Source organism: Rattus rattus, chromosome 1, assembly GCF_011064425.1.
Source record: "Rattus rattus isolate New Zealand chromosome 1, Rrattus_CSIRO_v1, whole genome shotgun sequence".
Taxonomy (NCBI): Eukaryota; Metazoa; Chordata; class Mammalia; order Rodentia; family Muridae; genus Rattus; species Rattus rattus.
Window position 1 is genome coordinate 88,141,352 of NC_046154.1, and position 20,173 is coordinate 88,161,524.

Consider the following 20,173-nt stretch of genomic DNA (forward strand, 5'->3'; position numbering starts at 1 on the left):
TTGACTCATAGTTGACAGTGCGTTATAATGGATGTGGCATGTCTAACATCCAAGGCTTTTCATGGCATTATCTGGGCCCTAACGACTTAGGGTATCCTACATACCTGTTCTGTCACTGGCAGTGCACATAGCGTTTCTCTTGGGACTGATACTCTCCATGCTTCCAATGTCCCTTGGTGAACATCCCCGACATCATACTGACTCAACTACTATTTAAGAACATTTTGCACATTTCTCTCAACATTTTGGTCTTCCGGAATCCTATCAGAATGACCACCTATTAGGCTTTACTTAAATATTTTAGGGATTCGGGCTAAAACAAATTTCACCTACAAACCAGCTCTAAATACATAAGTTTACATGGTAACATGAGTCACAGCAACGATCCTTGGTACTAGTTTTCTGTATTAATTAGCCTTTCTTATTGCGGTGACAAAAATACTCAACAAAAGCAGCTCAAAGTCATAAGGGTTTATTTTGGCTCATGGTGTGAAGGGATTTGGTTCATCATGGTAGATATGCCTGGCAAGGGGTGGAAGCATGCAGCAGCTTGTTACATTGTAGCCTCAGTGAGGAAGCAGAAAGAAGTGAATGCAGGTACTCAACTACTTCCATTTTTCAATCTGGGACCCCAATTCATGGGTCTTCCCTCCTCAGATTAGCTCTTGACAGAGAGCCTTATTCTAATTCTATGCCATTTAATATCTGTCCTGGAGACATTTCTATACCCAGCTTTTGCTCTTGGAGCAGACATTACTCACATTTATGACTTCGGCTGTAACATATCATTAGCTGATAGGTGAGAAGGATAGATACTCAAATTGCAAGGAGATATAAAATTTATAAAATTTTAATGAGAGAAAGTGAAAGAAAACATCCCAAAACATATGTTCAGCTGGACATGGGTTCTTCCTGTAGTTCATCAGTGTGATGGTGCATATGCTTGGCCAATTTCATTGCTGTGAACAGACACCATGACCAGTATAAGTTTTATAAAGGACAACATTTAATTGGGGCTGGCTTACAGGTTCAGAGGTTCAGTCCATTATCATCAAGGTGGGAGCATGGCAGCATCCAGGCAGGCATGATTCAAGATGAGATGAGAGTTCTATATCTTCATCCAAAGGAAGCCAGGAACAGACTGGGCATCTAGGAGGAAGGTCTCCAAGCCCACCCCGACAGTCACACATTTCTCCCAACAAGGCCACACTTTCTAATTGTGCCACTCCCTGGGTCAAGCATATGCAAACCATCACAGTCAGAGAAATAGGGAATGCACAGGTAAAATCAAAGAGTAGAATAAAATGCTTGTGGCTATGAAATAGCGCAGTTCCTTGAAAAGTGGGATGCCCTGCACCACAGTGTGAGCAGCGGGAAACAGACAAAAGAAGGAAGACGTTTTATGACGAAGAATGCTGACTCTTAAGTTCAGTAGGGGAGACTTTCCTTAGAAAGTAGGAATTTTGAAGAGGCTCAGGCAAGAAGACAGAGGAACCAGGGGTGTTTCAGAAATCTCTCAGAGAATATAGAGCAGTAACTGAAATTGAAGCCGGACATCTTACCAAAAACTTTTAAAATTGCTTACAGAAGACACAAGCCTACCGTCCTAGGGGAGATATCCATAGGACCAAGGGAGAGAGATTGGTTTTGACATAGAAGAAGAAGCTTGGATTGATTGACCTGCAGCTTTTGGATGGAGGCACCCAACAGACATGCACAACACAAGTGTCCTTGGGGAAGAAGAGAGTCACAAACATATTTTCTTTTTTTCTCTGTTTATAAAACTTGTTTCCTTCAACATTCCACATAAAAATTGAAGTCAATTCAACAAACATCTACTGATTTATATTGCATGTTAGTTGCTGCATTCAGCGGTGAAATGGAGACAGAATAATAATAAGATAATATATTATTTTGTCTTTAGAAAACTTTCCCTTCCTTATTTGGAAAAAGTTGAACAATCTCAGGACGAAGCTTATTAGTCTGATACAGATAACACAATGCTGAAGCCTGGAATGAGGACTTCAGGGTCTCATTCTGGAGTCTTACATAACCCTCTGGACACCAACAATAACTGACTTACTGTCAATGAGCCATATCAATTTTTATTGTAAAAATGAAGTCATAATAATATAGGCATTGGGAGTACAGAAAATGGAATTTAATTCACGGCCTGAATGGCATTCTGTGTTCATTGTCTTAACTATCTTAATGAAATGCAGGTTGTTTACTTAGAGTTTAGAATTCCTCAGGCACTGTCATAATTTTAGAGCTGAAAGGGACCCTTCTCTTTGTCTTCTCATCATCTCCTATGTACGTGACTTCATAGCATTTCAACCGTAGTAATTTTAATTCTTTGTGTGTTGTCTTTACCATTAAACCAGAGTTCTTTAAAGTTAACCACTGGGCCTTCTTCACCCTTTCTTAATTTTAGCCAGTAAGTAATATTTACTGAACTTAATTTTACCGTCAATGAAGTATCATTGTCTTCTACATTTGCACACAGTGAAACTGAGGCTTAACAAGAGGAATCCTTTATGCAAGTTCAAATGAGAAAGTAACAATAGTGTTAGGAATAAATCCTAGTTTATTTTGATTGCTTAACATTTCTGTGGCTGCTTTTCTCCTCCTGCTCAACTTGGTTTACTAATTAACTTGAACTTGGAAGCACTTATGAGTTCTGGAATTGCAAACCTTCTTTGTTATGAAAAGCAATGTCCATACTAATGTTGATCCCATCAAAAGCTAGGAGTCAGAGTGCTTACAGTACATGTTTTCATTTGTTTCTAAGAACACGCGCGCACACACACACACACACACACACACACATAAACATGTGCACACATGCACAAGGCAGTGCAGGCACACTCACACAAACATGCATATCCTTATAATGATCCAAAACAGAGAAACTAAAATTAGATTTTGAATGAAATCCTGGCATGTACTGTTCTAAATGACCTAGTAAGACCAATGGTATAGATAAGGCCATCATCTGCTACATATGTAGCTGGTCTCTTGGTTGGTGGTTTAGTCCCTGGGAGCACTGGGGCTGGGGAGTCCAGTTAGCTGATATTGTCGTTCTTCCTATGGGGTTGAAATCCCCTGTGGCTCCTTCAGTACTTTCTCTAACTCTTCCACTGGGATTGTCTGCTGCGATTGGTTGTGATTTTCTGCATCCTTATCTTGCAACAATGGGAGGCGAGGTCCTGTGGAGGCTTGTTGCCCAGCATAGGGGGATGCTACAAGAGTGAGGCAGGTTTGGGTGGGTGGGTGAGGGAGCACCTTTATCAGAGGCAAAGGAGGGATGGGATGGAGGTTTTCGAAAGGGAAGTCCAGAAAGGGCAGAAAACATTTGAAATGTAATTTTAAAAAATAACCAATTAATTTGTTTAAAGTGGGGAAAAAAAGACTAATGGTACAGATTCAAATGAACTTCAATTTCTCATGCTCCTTACTTTCTTATTCTTTTCTGTGTATGGGAACAGAAAACCCATGACAGAGGAGGAAATTTAAGCATTAATTGAAGGAAGAGAATAATTTTAATCATCAAAAGTATCCGTCATATTTGGGTAGCCAGCTAGGCTCTCTGGGCCACTGTATCTGCATCTGTAAATGGATTAGATTAGATGATTTACAGACCAAGTCCTGTGAAGCTGGAACATTCTATGATTCCCTTCCCCTGGGATCAAGCTGGACTGTGGATGGAGTGTTGCAAGGGCTGAAGACGTAAGGAAGAGTGATCTTGCGCTGACACAATGCTGGCTTCTGCTGCCTTGCAAGAGCTCCCTGTTTGATGTCAGGCTTTTATCAGAGTGTGTTTGTGCTCTCTCCAGGGCCTGCCTGGCCATTGCACCAGCCCCCATTCTGTTCCCCAGAATTCTGGGAAACAGCCAGTGAATGTGGAGGCTCACAGGCACGATTTCTTCCCAAGAACTGCCTAGATGGTGAACTCACAAAGTCCGGGGAGGTTTACTGTTTTGTTTTCTACAAGCTCTTATTTTGACAGAAACCAAACATACAGAGAGAGAGAGAGAGAGAGAGAGAGAGAGAGAGAGAGAGAGAGAGAGAGAGAGAGAGAGAGAGACTGAGGGAGAGAGGGAGAGAGAGAGAGAGAGGGAGAGAGAGAGGGAGCGAGGGGGAGAAAGGAGGGAGGAGGGAGAGAGAGGACAGAGAGGGAAGAGGGGGAGGGGAGAGAGAGGGAGGGAGAGAGGGAGAGGGAGAGGGAGAGAGGGAGAGAGGGAGGAGGGAGAGAGAGGGAGAGGGAGGGAGAGAGAAGGAGAGACAGGGAGAGAGGGGGAGAGAGGGGGAGAGGAGGAAAGGAGGAGAGGGAGGGAGGGAGAGAGGAGGAGGGAGGGAGGGGAGGGGAGGGGAGAGGAGGGAGAGGAGAGGAGGGAGAGGAGAGGAGGGAGAGGAGACACATACAAAACAGGATGTTCTCTATGTGGGACTGCTACACAGTCTTTCCATCTGTGTCACTCTTCCCCATGGTCCTGGATTTCACTACTGTGGTAATTAAGATTTTAGCTTTGGCTGGAGATGCTGAAGAATCTTTGCTTATAAGCAAAGTCAGTACACACTGACTGCACTGAAGAGGAACCTGCAAATGAGGGAGAACAGTTCTGACAGTCAATATAAACTCAGTTTCCTATCTGGTTCCTGCCTTTATGAACAAAGCAACTTTTCTTAGGTTAGTACAAGGAACATTGGCTCCCAACATAGATTCAGGGACATAGTAGGAATGGTGTTCTTACACTGGAGTCAATTTTGGCCCAAGTACTTTACAACAAATATTTTGTTGAATATAGTTACATTGAACTAAATGTCTTAAATGTATATTTAACTGAACATGTTCTGTTTTAATTTACTAAGTGTGGGAATTAATCCCACTGATCTTCATGTTTGAACCAAAAAGACCTGCACTTTTGTAAGTGATGGAGGCACAGTCTGGCATTTTCCTTGTATCATTTTTTTTTTTTTTTTTTTGCTGTGTAGTCTTGAAAGAAAAGTTTCTTCATGTACCGATATTTAGTCTTTTCATCTGTAATTATAGGTTGTATTTCATAGCTTTTAGAACTATTATTGGGATTGTTTTTTTATAATATGTTTTTAGCTTTTGAAATTATAATGTAATTATGTCATTTCCTCCTTTTTCTTTCCTACCTCCGTTTCCTCTCATGTGCATCTCACCTTGCCCTTTTCTCTGTCCTGACCATTTTCCCTGTAGTCATCACACACACACACACACACACACACACACACACACACACACACACACACATTCTTAAATACATAAATACTTTCTTGGTTTTTATATAATGTTATATGTATGTATATGATCCTAGGGCTACCCGCTTGGCATTAGAAGACCAATTGGGAATATTAGCCCAAAAGTTCGGAATACCCAAGATTCAATTCACAGAGTATATGAAGCTCAAGAAGAAGGAAGACCAAAATATGGAGGCATCAGACCTTCTTTGAAGGGGGAACAAAATACTCTTGGGAGGAAATACAGGGACAAAGAGTGGAGCAGAGACTGAAGGAAAGGCCATCCAGAGACTGCCCTAACTGGAGATCCATCCTGTATGCGGTCATCAAATTCAGTCACTATTGCTGATGTCAAGATGTGCTTGTTGACAGAAGGCTGATGGATGTCTCCTAAAAGGCTCTGCCAGAGCCTTACAGATAGAGATGAGGATGCTTGTAGCTAATCATCAGACTGAGCACTAGGACCCCAATGGAGAAATTAGACAAAGGACTGAAGGAGCTGAAAGGATTTGCAATTCCCTAGAAAGAACAACAATATCAACCAACTAGACTCTCCCCTACCCAGAGGTCCCAGGGATTAAACCATCAACCAGAGAGTATACAGTGGGGGACCCATGGCTCCAGTCACATATGTACCAGAGGATGGACTTGTCTGGCATCAATAGGAGAAGCCTTTGGTCCTGTGAAGACATGTTTCCCATTGTAGGGGAATGGCGGAGTGTTGGGGTAGCAGTAGGTTGGTGGGAGGGGGAGCATCCTCATAGAAGCAGGGGGAGGAGGAATTGGAGAGGGGGGAACCAGGAAACGGGATAACATTTGAGATTTAAATGCATTAAATATCCAATTAAAAATGGATTAAAAAATAACATCTGTAACTAAAAATGTAAACATTACAGCATAAGTGCATTATAATATCTTCTGTTATTTTGTATTTATGAGCAGTGCTTTCATTTTATTTGTCACTTCGCTATTGAAATTTCATATGCAAAACAATGAGTTGTTATGCAGAATATCTATACCATCTTGCATGGAGGTAAATATCAGGGTAGGACAGGTCCAAGAGAAGGTCTCTAAGGATTGGTAATTGGAAGGGGCAGAATGATGACTCTTTGTACATACAATTTAATGCTGCCTTAAGTGTTAGCCATTGTATATATTCCCTGCACAATTGTATAAAAATAATGTAAGTAATTTTAGAAATTTACAATGTGTAAAAAATAAAATTATTCCTATACACTTGCTCCCCCCCTCAACAAAAAAGAAAGAAAACCAATTGGGAGAGGTTCTTCCTGGGGAAGACCATTTCTCCTATTGTTATCATTTCATACTTCCCAGTAGTTCTTTTTCTAGGCTTGAGACTGTGAGCTTTCTTTTTCCTTGTTAGGATGTCCACTGGTGTCATTATTGTTCAGGTCTTACATAGACAGTCATATTGATGAAACTCGTGTGTGGTATCTATGGTGTTTCTAGGAGTCAAAAACCTTACAACAAATTTCCCATTCCTCTTGCTCTTAAAATATTTCTACCCCCTTTTCTTCAGCGATCTTGGAGCCTTATGGATAGGAGTTATCAGTAGGGACTGGGTCCTAAGTGATCTTTTGTTCTCTGTACTTGATTGTGGTTTTCTGTAATTATCTCTGTTGTAAAGAGAAGATTCTCTGCAGAGTGATAACTATACTCATCTGTGGGTATAAAGGTAAATATGCAAGATGTAGTTTGGAATTATGCTGGTTTACTAAAATAATACTTACACATTTTCCTCCAATATTCAGGCCTTCACCACCCTAGGGTAATGGCTACATTTTCAGTATCGGGCATGATTTCCCTCTTGTTGAGCTGGCCTTAAGTTCAATTCCAGAACTGTTAGCTACCACCAAGATATGTGTGCCACTATGGCACTCTTAAAGCTATGGTGTCATATTAGTTATTGGTATGGTTTACGGGCATCATAATTGAGTAGGACTATTGCTTGCTGTGTTTCCTTTGGAAGCGTTCTTGTGCTTTCTTGGGTTATGAAATATAGTCCTCAAAGAGGAGTCTTTCAGGTCAGATCCAGTTTGGTCTTGTGTCCAACATGTGTGGTGTTTCCAGCAATAGGGACCTCCATTTCATTTCTAGGATGCAAATAAAGGTAAAAGTAATAGCCTATTATGTTGTGGGAGTTTCTTATACAAACCTGACCAACAACTCAAAAGTGGTATTCTCATGTCTGAGAGCACTGTCAGCATGGCTGGGAAAATTCCATCTGTTCTATACATGTATTTGTATATACAGACTTATATGTATTATAAATAATTTTGATTAGGCAGTGATTCATTTTGACTTTTTCAGACCCTCTTAACTGTTTTTTTTTTTGCCTTTTTCCTCCCTAATTGAATCCTCTCACACATTTTTCCAATTTCCTCTTTAACTGCTTCTATCCTGTTATTCCCTCTGCTTTCTTTATACTTTCCCAGCTTCTGCCATTATTCCAGGTCTTATACTCATATCCACAGACATGGGGTTAGGATTCCTAGATCAAACAGATGATGTGGTGCCTGTCTTTTTGGGTCTGGATTACCTCATTCAATATGATCTTTTTTAGTTATATCCATATATATCCATCTAGTTATACATGAGTCTATAAAATTCATAATTTTATTTTTTTCTAATGCTAAATAGTATTCCATTGTGTACAATTACCACATCCTTGTTATCCTTCCATCAGTTGATGAACATTTGGGTCATTTCCATCTCGAAGCTACTGGGTTTTTTTGTTTATCATCATCATTATTATTATTATTATTATTATTATTATTATTATTATTATTATTATTATTATTATCTTTAGTCTTTTTTCAATCTTTTCTTTTCTTTTTTACAGTCCAGTTATTATCTCCCTCCCGGTCTGCCCTCTAGCAGTTCCTCATCCCATTCCTCCTCTCCCTGTCCCCAAGAGGATATCCCCCATCTCACTACCCCATCTCCCCATCCCAAACCACTCCCTCACTCCGAATTATCTTGCCAGGACTCCCTACTTGCTGGGGTCTCAATCCTCTCAAGGGTTAGGTGCACTTTTTCTCACTGAGACAATATCAGGCAGACCTCTGCTGTATATGAGTTGGGCCTCATATCAGGTGGTGTATGCTGCCCAGTTGGTAGCTCAGTGTCTGAGAGATCTCAGGGGTCCAGGTTAGTTGAGACAGCTGGTCTTTGTATGAGGTCACCCTCCTCCGCATCTTCTTCCAGCCTTTCCCTAATTCAACTACAGGGGTCCCCAACTTCATTCCTTTGGTTGGGTGTAAGTATCTGTATCTGTCTTGATCAGCTGCTTGTTGTGCTTCTTGGACAGTAGCCTTGCTAGGCTCCTGTCTGTAAACACACCATAGCATCAGTAATAGTGTCAGGCCTTGGAGGCTTCCCTTGAGATGGATCCAAAATTGGACCAGTCATTGGATTGCCTTTCCCTCAGTCTCTTCTCCATTCTTGTCCCTGGAGTTCTTTTAGACAGGGACAGTTCTGGGTCAGAGTTTTTGATTGTGGGATGGCAACCCCATCCATCCACTTGATGCCTTGTCTTCCTACTGGAGGTGGACTCTACAAGTTCCCTCTCCCGACTGTGAGAGTGAGTCCTGAGAGTCTCTCACCTTCCAGGTCTTTGGTACACCCTAGAGGGTTCCTTATCTCCCATCTCAAAGCTGATGTTAATGGAGTGTCAATGAACATGGCAGAGCAAGTGTCTATGGTTTAGAGATGGCAAGTCCATTGGACATATAGTAGGGAGTGGTATAGTTGGGTCACATGGTACATTTATTTTTGTCATTTTGAGTGCTTTCCTCACTGATTTCTAGAGTGGCTGGACCATTTTGCAATTCCACCAACAGTGAGAATGAAGGTATTTTTTCCCCTTCATCCTCTCTAGCATTTGTTGTCAGCTGTTTTGTTGATCTTTGCTATATTATGATGGAAGTATGAGGAAGACTCACATTATTTTGATTACCATTTCCCTAATTGCTAGAAATGATGAAATGATGAACATCATTTTCAGGTATTCAGATATTTCTTAATAATTTTTTTCATTTTTCTTTCTTCTTTCTTCTTTCTTTCTTCCTTCCTTCCTTCCTTTCTTTTTTTCTTTCTTCTTTTCTTTCTTGAGAATTATCTGTTCAGATTCCAAGCCCATTTTTGAATGGATCATTTGGTTTTTTCTTAATTATTTATTTTATTTTTAAACTGTTATTGTTATTGCTTACACATTCTGGATATTAATCCTCTGTCAGATGTATTGCTGGTAAATATTCTGTCACATTCCGTGAGCTTCCTCTCCAGCAAGTTGATTCTATCCCTTTGTTTCCTTTAATACAGATATTTTTAAGTTTTATAAAATCCCAGTTGTCAAATGTTGCCTCTGTTCCTAAATAAATGGAGTACTATTGATAAAGCTTTTACCTTTTTTTCCCCATCATTATTAATTGGGTATTTCTTATTTACATTTCGATTGTTATTCCCTTTCCTGGTTTCCAGGCCAACATCCTCCTAACCCCTTCCTCTCCCCTTCTATATGGGTGATCCTCTCCCCATCCTTCCCCCATTACCGCCCTCCCCCCAACAATCATGTTCACTGGGGGTCCAGCCTTGGCAGGACCAAGGGCTTCCCCTTCCACTGGTGCTCTTACTAGGCTATTCATTGCTACCTATGCGGTTGGAGCCCAGGGTCAGTCCATGTAGTCTTTGGGTAGTGGCGTAGTCCCTGGAAGCTACATCTGTGTTCTGTAGAGGGTTGCCTATGTTTCCAAACCATTTGGAGTTGGTTCTTATGTAACACAATAGTTGCAAGTCTAATTTCATTCTTTTACATGGGAACATGAAGTTTCTCAAGCACCATTTGTTGAAGATGCAGTCTTTTCTCCACTGTATGTTTTGTTCCTTGTCAAATATAGCGAGGCTGTAGTTACATATACTCATGTTTGGGTCTTCAATTTTTTCCATTGTTCTACAAGTTTGTCTTGTGCAACTATCATATTGTTTTTTATTACTATGCCTCTGCAATATATCTTGAAATCTGGAATGACAAGTTTTCCAGCATTGCTCCTTTTTCTTGGGATTGTGTGCTTAAAATATTTTGACAGTGCAGTTGGATGCTTCATAAACATTAGCACTCATAGTTAAGCCATTGAGTTTAGGAAACTACTTTTAAGTTGCCTTTTCCATCTGATATTAACAATTAGTTTTAAATGAACATTCATTTATTCATTAACTACTAACTGGATCACACAAGGTACTATGAAAATATTACTGGGAAGACTGTCAGTCCCTTGCCTGTGGTAGCAATTAGGGTTAGAATTTGATGGGTAAGATAGATGTGGTGGTAGGAGTCACTTAGTGTCAGTGTCCAAAAAACATGATCTCTGTCAGTTTTAAGGGAATTATTTTCCATTGGATATTTTAAATTTACATTTCAAATGTTATTCCCTTTCCAGGTTTCCCATCCATAAGCCCCTATCCCCTCCCCCTCTCCTTTCAAGTATAAAGGTGTTCCCCTCCCCAACCAACCCTCTTCTCACCTCCCTGCACAGATTTTCCCCTACATTGGAGGATCCAACCTTGGCAGGACCAAGGGCTTCTCCTTCCATTGGTGCCCATCATGGCCATCTTCTGCTACATATTTAAGGGAAAGTCTTAATTTAAATCCAAAACTATTACAGTAGACTTCAATGAAAATACAGAATTTCAGGCCAAAAAGAAGATACCTTTAAAAAGATAGTGAGAAACATTATGATTAAATAGACAAGTAACCAAAACAAAGATTAATAGAGTAAGACTGTCAGAGCCAATCTACCCACTGGCTAGACCTGTCAACGGATGTCTCTTTTTTATGTAACATGCTATTCTTTTGGAGTATTATTGACATTCTTAGTGTACTACAAATGTAGTATTAATTGTGACAGAAACCACCACAATGTTGAATTTTTTTAATGGTTCTATGCATTTGGGTTCTTGCATATTCAGATATTCATTTTCCAGCTTTTAGATTAATTGTTGAAGAATAATGCTAATAGCATCATTGGGAATTTCTCTTGTCCCTAGAACTCTAACTATTAACATACCTTTTCCTCAAGCAGTATTACCAAGCAATAGTCATAAAAACTGTATGGTATTGGTACAGAGAAAGGCAGTTAGATCAGTAGAACAGAATTGAAGACCCAGAAATGAACACGCACACCTATGGTCACTTGATCTTTGACAAAGGAGCTAAAGCCATTCAATGGAAGAAAGATAGCATTTTCAACAAATGGTACTGGTTCAACTGGAGGTCGGCATGTAGAAGAATGCAAATCAATCCATTCTTATCACCCTGTACAAAGCTTAAGTCCAAGTGGATCAAGGACCTCGACATCAAACCAGATACACTCAAACTAAGAGAAAAAAAAGTGAGGAAGAGCCTCGAACACATGGGCACTGGGGAAATTTCCTGAACAAAACACCAATGGTTTATGCTCTAAGGTCAGGAATTGACAAATGGGACCTCATAAAACTGTAAAGCTTCTGTAAGGCAAAGGACATTGTCATAAGGACAAAATGCTAACCATTAGATTGGGAAAAGATCTTTACCAATCCTACATCTAATAGAGGGCTAATATCCAAAATATACAAAGAACTCAAATTAGACTCCAGAGAGCCAAATAACCCTATTAAAAATGGAGTACAGAGCTAAACAAAACACTCTCATCTGAGGAATATTGAATGGCCGAAAAGCACCTAAAGAAATGTTCAACTTCCTTAGTCATCAGGGAAATACAAATCAAAACAACCCTGAGATTCCACCTCACACCAGTCAGAATGGCTAAGATAAAAATCTCAGGTGACAGCAGATGCTGGCAAGGATGTGGAGAAAGAGGAGCACTCCTCCATTGTTGATGGGATTGCAAACTGGTACAATCACTCTGTAAATCAGTCTGGAGGTTCCTCAGAAAATTGGACATTGCACTACCTGAGGACCCAGCTATACATCTCCTAGGCATATACCCAAAAGATGCTCCAACATATAACAAGGTCACATGCTCCACTATGTTCATAGCAACCTCGTTTATAATAGCCAGAAACTGGAAAGAACCCAGATGCCTTCCAACAGAGGAATGGATTAAAAACATGTGGTACATCTACACAGTGGAGTACTACTCAGCTATCAAAAAATTCATAGGCAAATGGAATGAGCTGGAAAATATCCTCAATTAGATAACCCAATCACAGAAAAACACACTTGGTATTCACTCATTAATAAATGGGTATTAGCCCAAAAGCTTAAATTACCTAAGGTGCAATCCACAGACCACGGGAAGCTCAAGAAGAAGGATGACCAAAATGCAGATGCTTCCATTCCTTTTTAAAAGGGGGAACAAAAGTATCCATAGGAGGGGATATGGAGGTAAAGCTTAGAGCAGAGCCTGAAGGAATGGACATTCAGAGCCTGCCCCACATGTGTCCCATATATATATATATATATCCACCAAAACTAGATAAGATTGATGAAGCTAAAAAAAGTGCATGCTGAAAGGTACTGGATATAGATCTCTCCTGAGATACACATCCAAAGCATGTCAAATCTGGAGGTCAATGCTAACAGCAAACCACTAAACTGAGAACAGGACCCCTTTGTGGGAATTAGAGGAATGAGTGAAAGAGCTGAAGGGGCTTGCAACCCATTAGAGCAACAATGCCAACCAACCAGAGCTTCCAGGGACTAAGTCACTACCCAAAGACTATACATGGTCTGACCCAGGGCTCCATCTGCATATGTAGCAGAGAATAGCCTTCATTGGGCACCAGTGGAAGGGCAAGTCCTTGGTCCTGTCAAGGTTGGACCCCCAGTGCAGGAGAATGTCGGAGGGGGGCATTAAGGGAGGTGGATGGGAGGGAAACATCCTTTTGGGGGAGGGTGAGGGGATGGAGGCTTATGGACAGTAAGCTGGGAAAGGGAATAACATTAGAAATGTAAATAAAGAAACAAATCGAATTAAAAAGATAAAATAACAAAAAACCATAGTTTTTATTTACACTAGTTCCACATGATAGATATTAATATTATTCTCATTTTATGTATTCAATTGTCTAGTTGAATAGACAGGATTTGATTCCTGGGGACATCGATATCAGTGGAATGATAATTTATACTAAGGGTTCTAAAACTTGTGTAAGCTGTTTAGAAAGGACTATAGAAAGTTAGGAAAGGAGTTTAGACTTAATCCTGAATGGCGTGGGTATTTTCATATTTTTAAACAGGGTGCTGAGATAGTGAGATACAATGTCTCTAGTAGGATAAGGTGGCGGGGCCAGGAATCAGTTGAGATTGGTTTTATGTAAGATAGGGTACCAACAAACTGGATAAGTGGTTTGATACTACTTCTATTACTTACTACCTGTGACTTCTTGAAATTACTCTTTTTGTGCTCCAGTTTTCCATATATAAAATGTGGAATATATTAATATCTATCATGTGGGACTATTATAAAGAAAATCTATGTTAATATGTAGAGTGCCAAGGACAAGAGAAATTCCCAATGATGCTATTAGCATTATGTTTCAATAATTATTCTGAAAGCTGGGAAATGAATATCTGAAGATGCAAGAACCCAAATAATAAGGTCACAGAGTTTAAGCAGGAATGCTATTACACATTTTCAGTGGGGTAACATCATAACCATCAACATAACTTTATTGTCAGTCATCCATTCTGTCATTCTCCTAGGCCTTCAAGAATGCACTGATGAGTTCTTACTGGTGTTCTGGTAAAGGAGATGTGATCGATGACTGGTGCAGGTGTGACCTCAGTGCCTTCGATGCCAGTGGGCTTCCCAATTGTAGCCCCCTTCCACAGCCGGTGTAAGTATGTATGGCCCCTCTTCCTTTGCCTATGCCTTTCCATTGGTTTACACTCTTGTAGTGGCAGACTAAGCTATGACTCTGTTGGGTTATCCAGGTGCATACCCAGATCATTACAATCTCTGGCGCTTCCTTCCTTTCTTAAGAAAGGAGCTCTTGTAGTATAGAGATGTGACCCATGCACTCAGTTTGCAGTATATGTTTTAAAATGATGACTTGTGATTCATTTCTCCTTCCTGTGCTTATTCATTTAACACTTGTCTGCTAGGCAAATAACTTGCTTTGCCAATGCCTACTTTGAACATGGCAGCTACTGAGATAAAGAAAGTTATAGAACCTCTCTTATTTTCTTCATTTTTTTTTTAGCCAATCATTCTGGTCACTTTCTGGGTGTTAGTTACTGGTAAGAAAATATCAATGATCAAGACTGAGACAATTTACAGCTTTAGAAGGGTGGTAGTGAGATAGGAAAGACAAGCAATAAAAATAAATGAGACACAGTTTAAAGTTAAAGTAAAAACTGAAGAAAAACAAAGTTGTTCATGTGAAGACTCATGGGCATGCTTTAGATAGAAGAGGCAGCATTAAAGAAAACACCAGTAAAGGTATCTGAATTATAAACGGAGACATGAGCTGGTAACAAATACCTAGAATCACGGTTTAGAGAGGTGAGACAGTCTATTAGAGAGAGGTACCTGACACAGGAAGTTTATTTGAGGAAGCAAAGGAAGGCCATCTTGTTTGGAGAAGTGTGATTAAAAAGAAGTGCTGTAAAGGGAAATGGTCAGGAGCCAGTGTTGGCCGCCAGAGTCCCATAAAACACTTCTATAGGAAGAGAAAACATGTACTATAAGGTTGTCCTTGTAGACATAGTATGGTATAGTAAGTTAAAAGAAAGAATATGGACCTAGGGTAAACAAAGTTACCCAGATGACTTTTGGTTGTGTTTTGTTATATGAACCAGTGAAAATGTTTCCCATTGGGAGCTTTACTTTTCTTACTTTATTAAATTAGGGAATTGCACATCACTGCCTCCAAGAGACCAGTTCAGTAATAACCTTCAACAGTTCTCTTTCATATTGCTCTAAAGAAGGATTTATCCCAAAAGTCCCTTTCTTTTTTGAGAGATTATTAAGTACCAATTGTAGAGACTTCAGGATATTAAAAGTCGACTAATGTATTCAGGAGCTAAACACACTGTCAGTAGACTAAACACAACTGTGTTTAGCCCCTGACAATTTATTGGTGACAATCTATAAAATGAAACAGCATTGAAAATGTAATGTAAATAAATCAAATGCTAACCGTTTTTTTTTCCGTTGAACACACACTAATTTGTTGTGTGTATTGTATGGGCTAATTTGTTGATTGTATTGCTTTTCAAAAGGAAGCTTTTTGTATCTGTGATTTGTGGATGAAGAAATAGAGGGTTTGAAAACTAATGTAGTTTATTTACAGACATACAATAGTTGTGGTAACAGATGTAATCATTAATTGAACCTAGGCTAAAACTCCTTCTACAAGTCTTTAGGGCCCTGGATGAAACAAGAGGGCAAATAAGAAACCTTCTTTGTCACCCCCAATTAGGTTACGACTTTCTCCAACAGTGGAACCTTCCAGCACTGTGGTTTCCCTGGAGTGGATAGATGTTCAGCCAGCCATTGGAACCAAAGTTTCTGACTATATCCTGCAGCACAAGAAAGTGGATGAATACACAGACACTGACCTCTACACAGGTGAGAGTATACACCTATACTCCGTGTGAGAAAGGTCAATGAATCTTGGGTTTGAAAACATTTGTACATACATATACTACTACTCTGGAACTGAGAATATTCAAGCAATCTCCTTTCCTGATAGGATGTAACAGGGACTGGTTTTCATAAACTGATGTTAGGTAAATGAGGACTAGAAATGATTCAAGCATCCAAGAGCTTTGAGGAATGTGGCTTTTAAAAGAGCTCCATTTGGTTGCCACTGAGAAAATTAACTCTGTGTTTTCCTGTGTCTCTGATACTGCCAAAAAGATTTGAACTGTACTGAACACCTATGCTCTGCACTCTGTTGTGACTTTCAAGCAGTCATTACGCTTTTCCAGTCAGAAAACTGATTGGGTGTTTGCTTCCTCTGCCACACAGTGACCTACTTACACTGTTCAGCATCTCCCTGAAAGGCTCCAAATTTAAAGGGATTGATGTGTTGTGCTTATCTCACAGATCCTGAAACTGAGGCCAACGCAAGGTTATCCATCTGCTGTCATCTCCACAAGACTATTGAAATGTTACAATTTTAAAAAGTACAAATTTTGATTACTCAGTTACATTAAAAGACAGTCATAGAAATGACATATTTCTTAAATCAATATGAATTCTCCACATTTACAATAAATCTGAGTCTAATATTCAAATATTTGTGGGGTAAATAGATAACAAATAAAAAGACTTAATTGTTTCAATTTTGTTTTGATTTTTCTCCCTGACATTTTTTGTTTATATAATTTTGCTCTCTGAATTATTTTTGCTTTAATTCCTCTGGAACTAAGAAGAGCATGATATACATATTCAGGCTTGGGTTGTAGATGAGAGGAAAAAAACTCATTGAGTGAAACTGAGTAGTTTTAATTTTTTAAGTTGTCTACAGGGTTCTTTAGGGACTTTATGTTCCTAATGGAATTTGAGCAGCATGTATCTTTGCATATAATTTGCTCTTCTCTTTGGAAGTACTATCAGCTTTTACTTTATGTACATCAAACTTAATTTTAGACTATTTACATTTAATGTGAAATGTATGACTAGGTTTGAGCTCATTGTCTTGTTAATTCTTTTCTTTTATCTTAATGATTATTGTATCTTTTACCATTTTTTTCTATCTTCTATGATCTCAGAATAACTTCCTTTTTGATTTACTAAATGAGAATCTTTCATTTCTTTGTTTTGGGTCTTGTCATAAGGTTATGATTATCAATACTTTACATTTAATATTTATTACTAATTTCTGAGAGTTTCATGCATGAGTACTATATTTATGTCATTTCTACCCAATACCCTGTTAAATTCCTGATGTGTCTTCCCTACTCCCTTGTAATTTTATGACAACTCATTCTTTAATTATTATTGTTTCTGTGTCTCTTTCTCCTTCTCTCATTTCTGCTTTCATATATACACACAGGCTGCTGAGTCCCATTTACTGTTGCTTATAAGTATATGCATTTAGGAATAAATACTTGGGATTGGATATATATCAGGTGGATTTTCCCTGTAGAAAACTGATTCTCCTTCTACTAGGAGCCTTTAATTGACTCTAGTTTTTCATCAAGACATGGATCCGTGTGAAAGTTCTTCCATCCACACTGTAATATTAAATGACATTGCCACTGTTTATAGGAGATCCCTCCCATGATCCCCATTGGTTTCTATAGGAGACAATTTTGTTAATATTTCCTGAATTAGCTCACTGTAATTTATAGGAAATAATTATTTTATATTGGGCATCTTGGTTCTCTGGCTCTTATAATCTTTCCACCTCTTTTATAATGTTCCATGAGCTTTAGGTATAGGGAGTGGATTATAGATGTATCATTTAGAGCTGAGAACCCATAGTCCGTTGTTCTCTCCATTGTCACTGACTTATGTATTTCTGTGATGGTCTCCAGTTGCTGAAATAAAGATATTTCTTTGATGAATGATGACAGCTACATTTATCTGTGGCTATAAGAAGAAATACTTAAAATGCAATAGAGAATTATAAAGACTTTGTGGGAATACCCAAGATACAATTTACAGACCACACGAAGCTCAAGAAGAAGAAAGCTCAAAGTGTGGATGCTTCAGTCTTTCTTAGAAGGGGGAACAAAATACTCATAGGAAGAAACGTAGAGACAAAATGTGGAGCAATGACTGAAGGGAAGGCTATCCAGAGACTGCCCCACCTGGGCTTCCATCCCATATACAGTCACCAAACCAAGACACTATTGCAGATGCTAAAAAGTGCTTGCTGAAAGGAGCTTGCTATAGCTGTGTCCTGAGAGGCTTTGCCAGAGCCTGACAAATACAGTGGATGCTCACAGCCAACCATTGGACTGACAACGGGTTCCCCAGTGGAGGAGTTAGAGAAAGGACTGAAGGAGCTAAAGGGTTTGAAACCCCATAAGAACAACAATATCAACTAACCAGACACCCCAGAGCTCCCAGGGACTAAACCCCTGAAAAGGAGTACACATGGTTCCCGCCGCATGTGTAGCAGAGGATGGCCTTGTCAGGCATCAAGGGGAGGACAGGCCCTTGGTCCTGTGAAGGCTTGATACCCCAGTATAGGGGAATGCCACGGCGGGGAGGTGGGAGGGGAGTGGGTAAGTGGGTGGGTGGGGGAGCACCCTCATAGAAGCAGGGGATGGGGGATGGGGGATGGAGGATGGAATTTTGGGTTGCTAGAGAGGAAACCCCGAAAAGGGCTAACACTTGTAATATAAATAAAGAAAATATCAAAAAAAAGACATTTATTTTAGAAAAAATAAAAGTGGCAGTAGTACGCTTTCCCCTAGGACCCATGACTTTAGCAACCACAGGTAATTGGCTAGATTAATCATAAGGGATGTGCATTCTCTTACTATTGAGTTGTCCTTAAATCAAGTTAGGTAACTTTCAGTTCCTCCTGAGATATAAACACCATCATTGCACTTTTAGTAATGTTTTGCTGTACAGATCTTTGGTGTGGTCCACAGTCTTTGCACTTGGATAGGGAGTTTCTCCCTTTGATCATTACATACTAACTTCGGATGCCATAAGAGCTGGTCTTCAGACAGAAGGCTTCCTGATCCATCCAAACTTGAGTCCTCCAACTCCTGTGTCTGAAGCGTAAGATGTCTTCAAAAATTAGGGTCATAACATCAGATTCTGGTGGGTAACCAAGAGCACTGGGGATAACCTGTATCATTTTCTGAGTTTCTTGAACTTTTCTGAGAAACTAAACAAAGGCGGATTTCCCATGCCTGGCACTGGAATTTTGCTAAATAATCTATGACTTTGGGAAAAAGTATTATCACACCAAGTAGCATAACTTCATTTAAATAATTTTATGTATTCACTTATATATTACACATTTATAGTTAAGTGAACATGAAATAAATTGTTTCCCTTTGGCTTTTTTCTTTTAACTCAACCTTAGTGTTCTTTGTCTTTTCTTTTTCTCTATACCTCAGTGTTGCCTCCTTTGCCACCTCCTCAGGCAGATCCCACCCGCTATTTTTACCATTTCCTCCTTCATAACACCTGTAACATGTTATTCCCCTCTCTGGAGCCCCCTCCCAGGGTTCCATTTTACTTTCCTGGTTTCTGTAGCTTCTCCAAGTTAAATAAACACATATAAAGATCTGACTTAGGATCCAGAAATAGATCCAGAATATGTAATGTTTGCATTTCTGGGCCTGGGTTATCTCACTCAGTATAATATGGTGTGACTCCATTATTTTACCTGATTTCATGTCTCTTCAAAGCTGAGGAGTAGGAAATTTTGTGTATGTAACACATTTTCATTATCCATTCCTCTGTTGAAGGACATATAGCCTGTTTCCATTTTTCATTTATTGTCAATAGAGCTACAGGAACAATAGCTGAACAAGTTTTCTGTGGAGTAGGATATTGTCCTTTGGATGTACACAAAGCAGTTGTAAGGCTTACTCATATAATATATTTACTTTTAGCTTTTTGAAAATTCTCTGCTGGTCTAGTTTGCAATCCCTCCATCAGTGAATGGCTGGTCTCCTTTTCCCAAATCCTCTCCAGCCTTTGTTTTTAGTCGTTTTCTTGATTCTAGTTAGTCTAGGATGAGATCTCAAAGTATTTTTAATTTGCATTTCCTTAATTGCAAAAGGTGTTGAACACATTTTGCAATATCTAATAGTTCACATTAGTCAGTAATGTATTTGTTCTTATTTTCTTTTAGAAGTTATCATTGCTAGATGTGGACATCAATGTTGACAATTCATTTCCCTATGCTTTAAAGATGCTCTTCATTTGTCTTCTTCTTTGCTGTATTCCATGTGAGAAAT

The 20,173-nt window shown here is 39.4% G+C and overlaps 1 protein-coding gene across 1 annotated transcript in view; it reads left to right on the plus strand.

Moving 5' to 3' along the window:
- The window catches only part of Astn2 (astrotactin 2), an 803,377-nt gene that overhangs the window by 627,593 nt on the left and 155,611 nt on the right, over nt 1-20,173 (plus strand). Inside the window, exons 17-18 of the mRNA XM_032902906.1 lie at nt 13,994-14,127; nt 15,715-15,863. Coding sequence (XP_032758797.1) covers nt 13,994-14,127; nt 15,715-15,863 — 283 coding nt within the window. The remainder of the gene's footprint in view (nt 1-13,993; nt 14,128-15,714; nt 15,864-20,173) is intronic.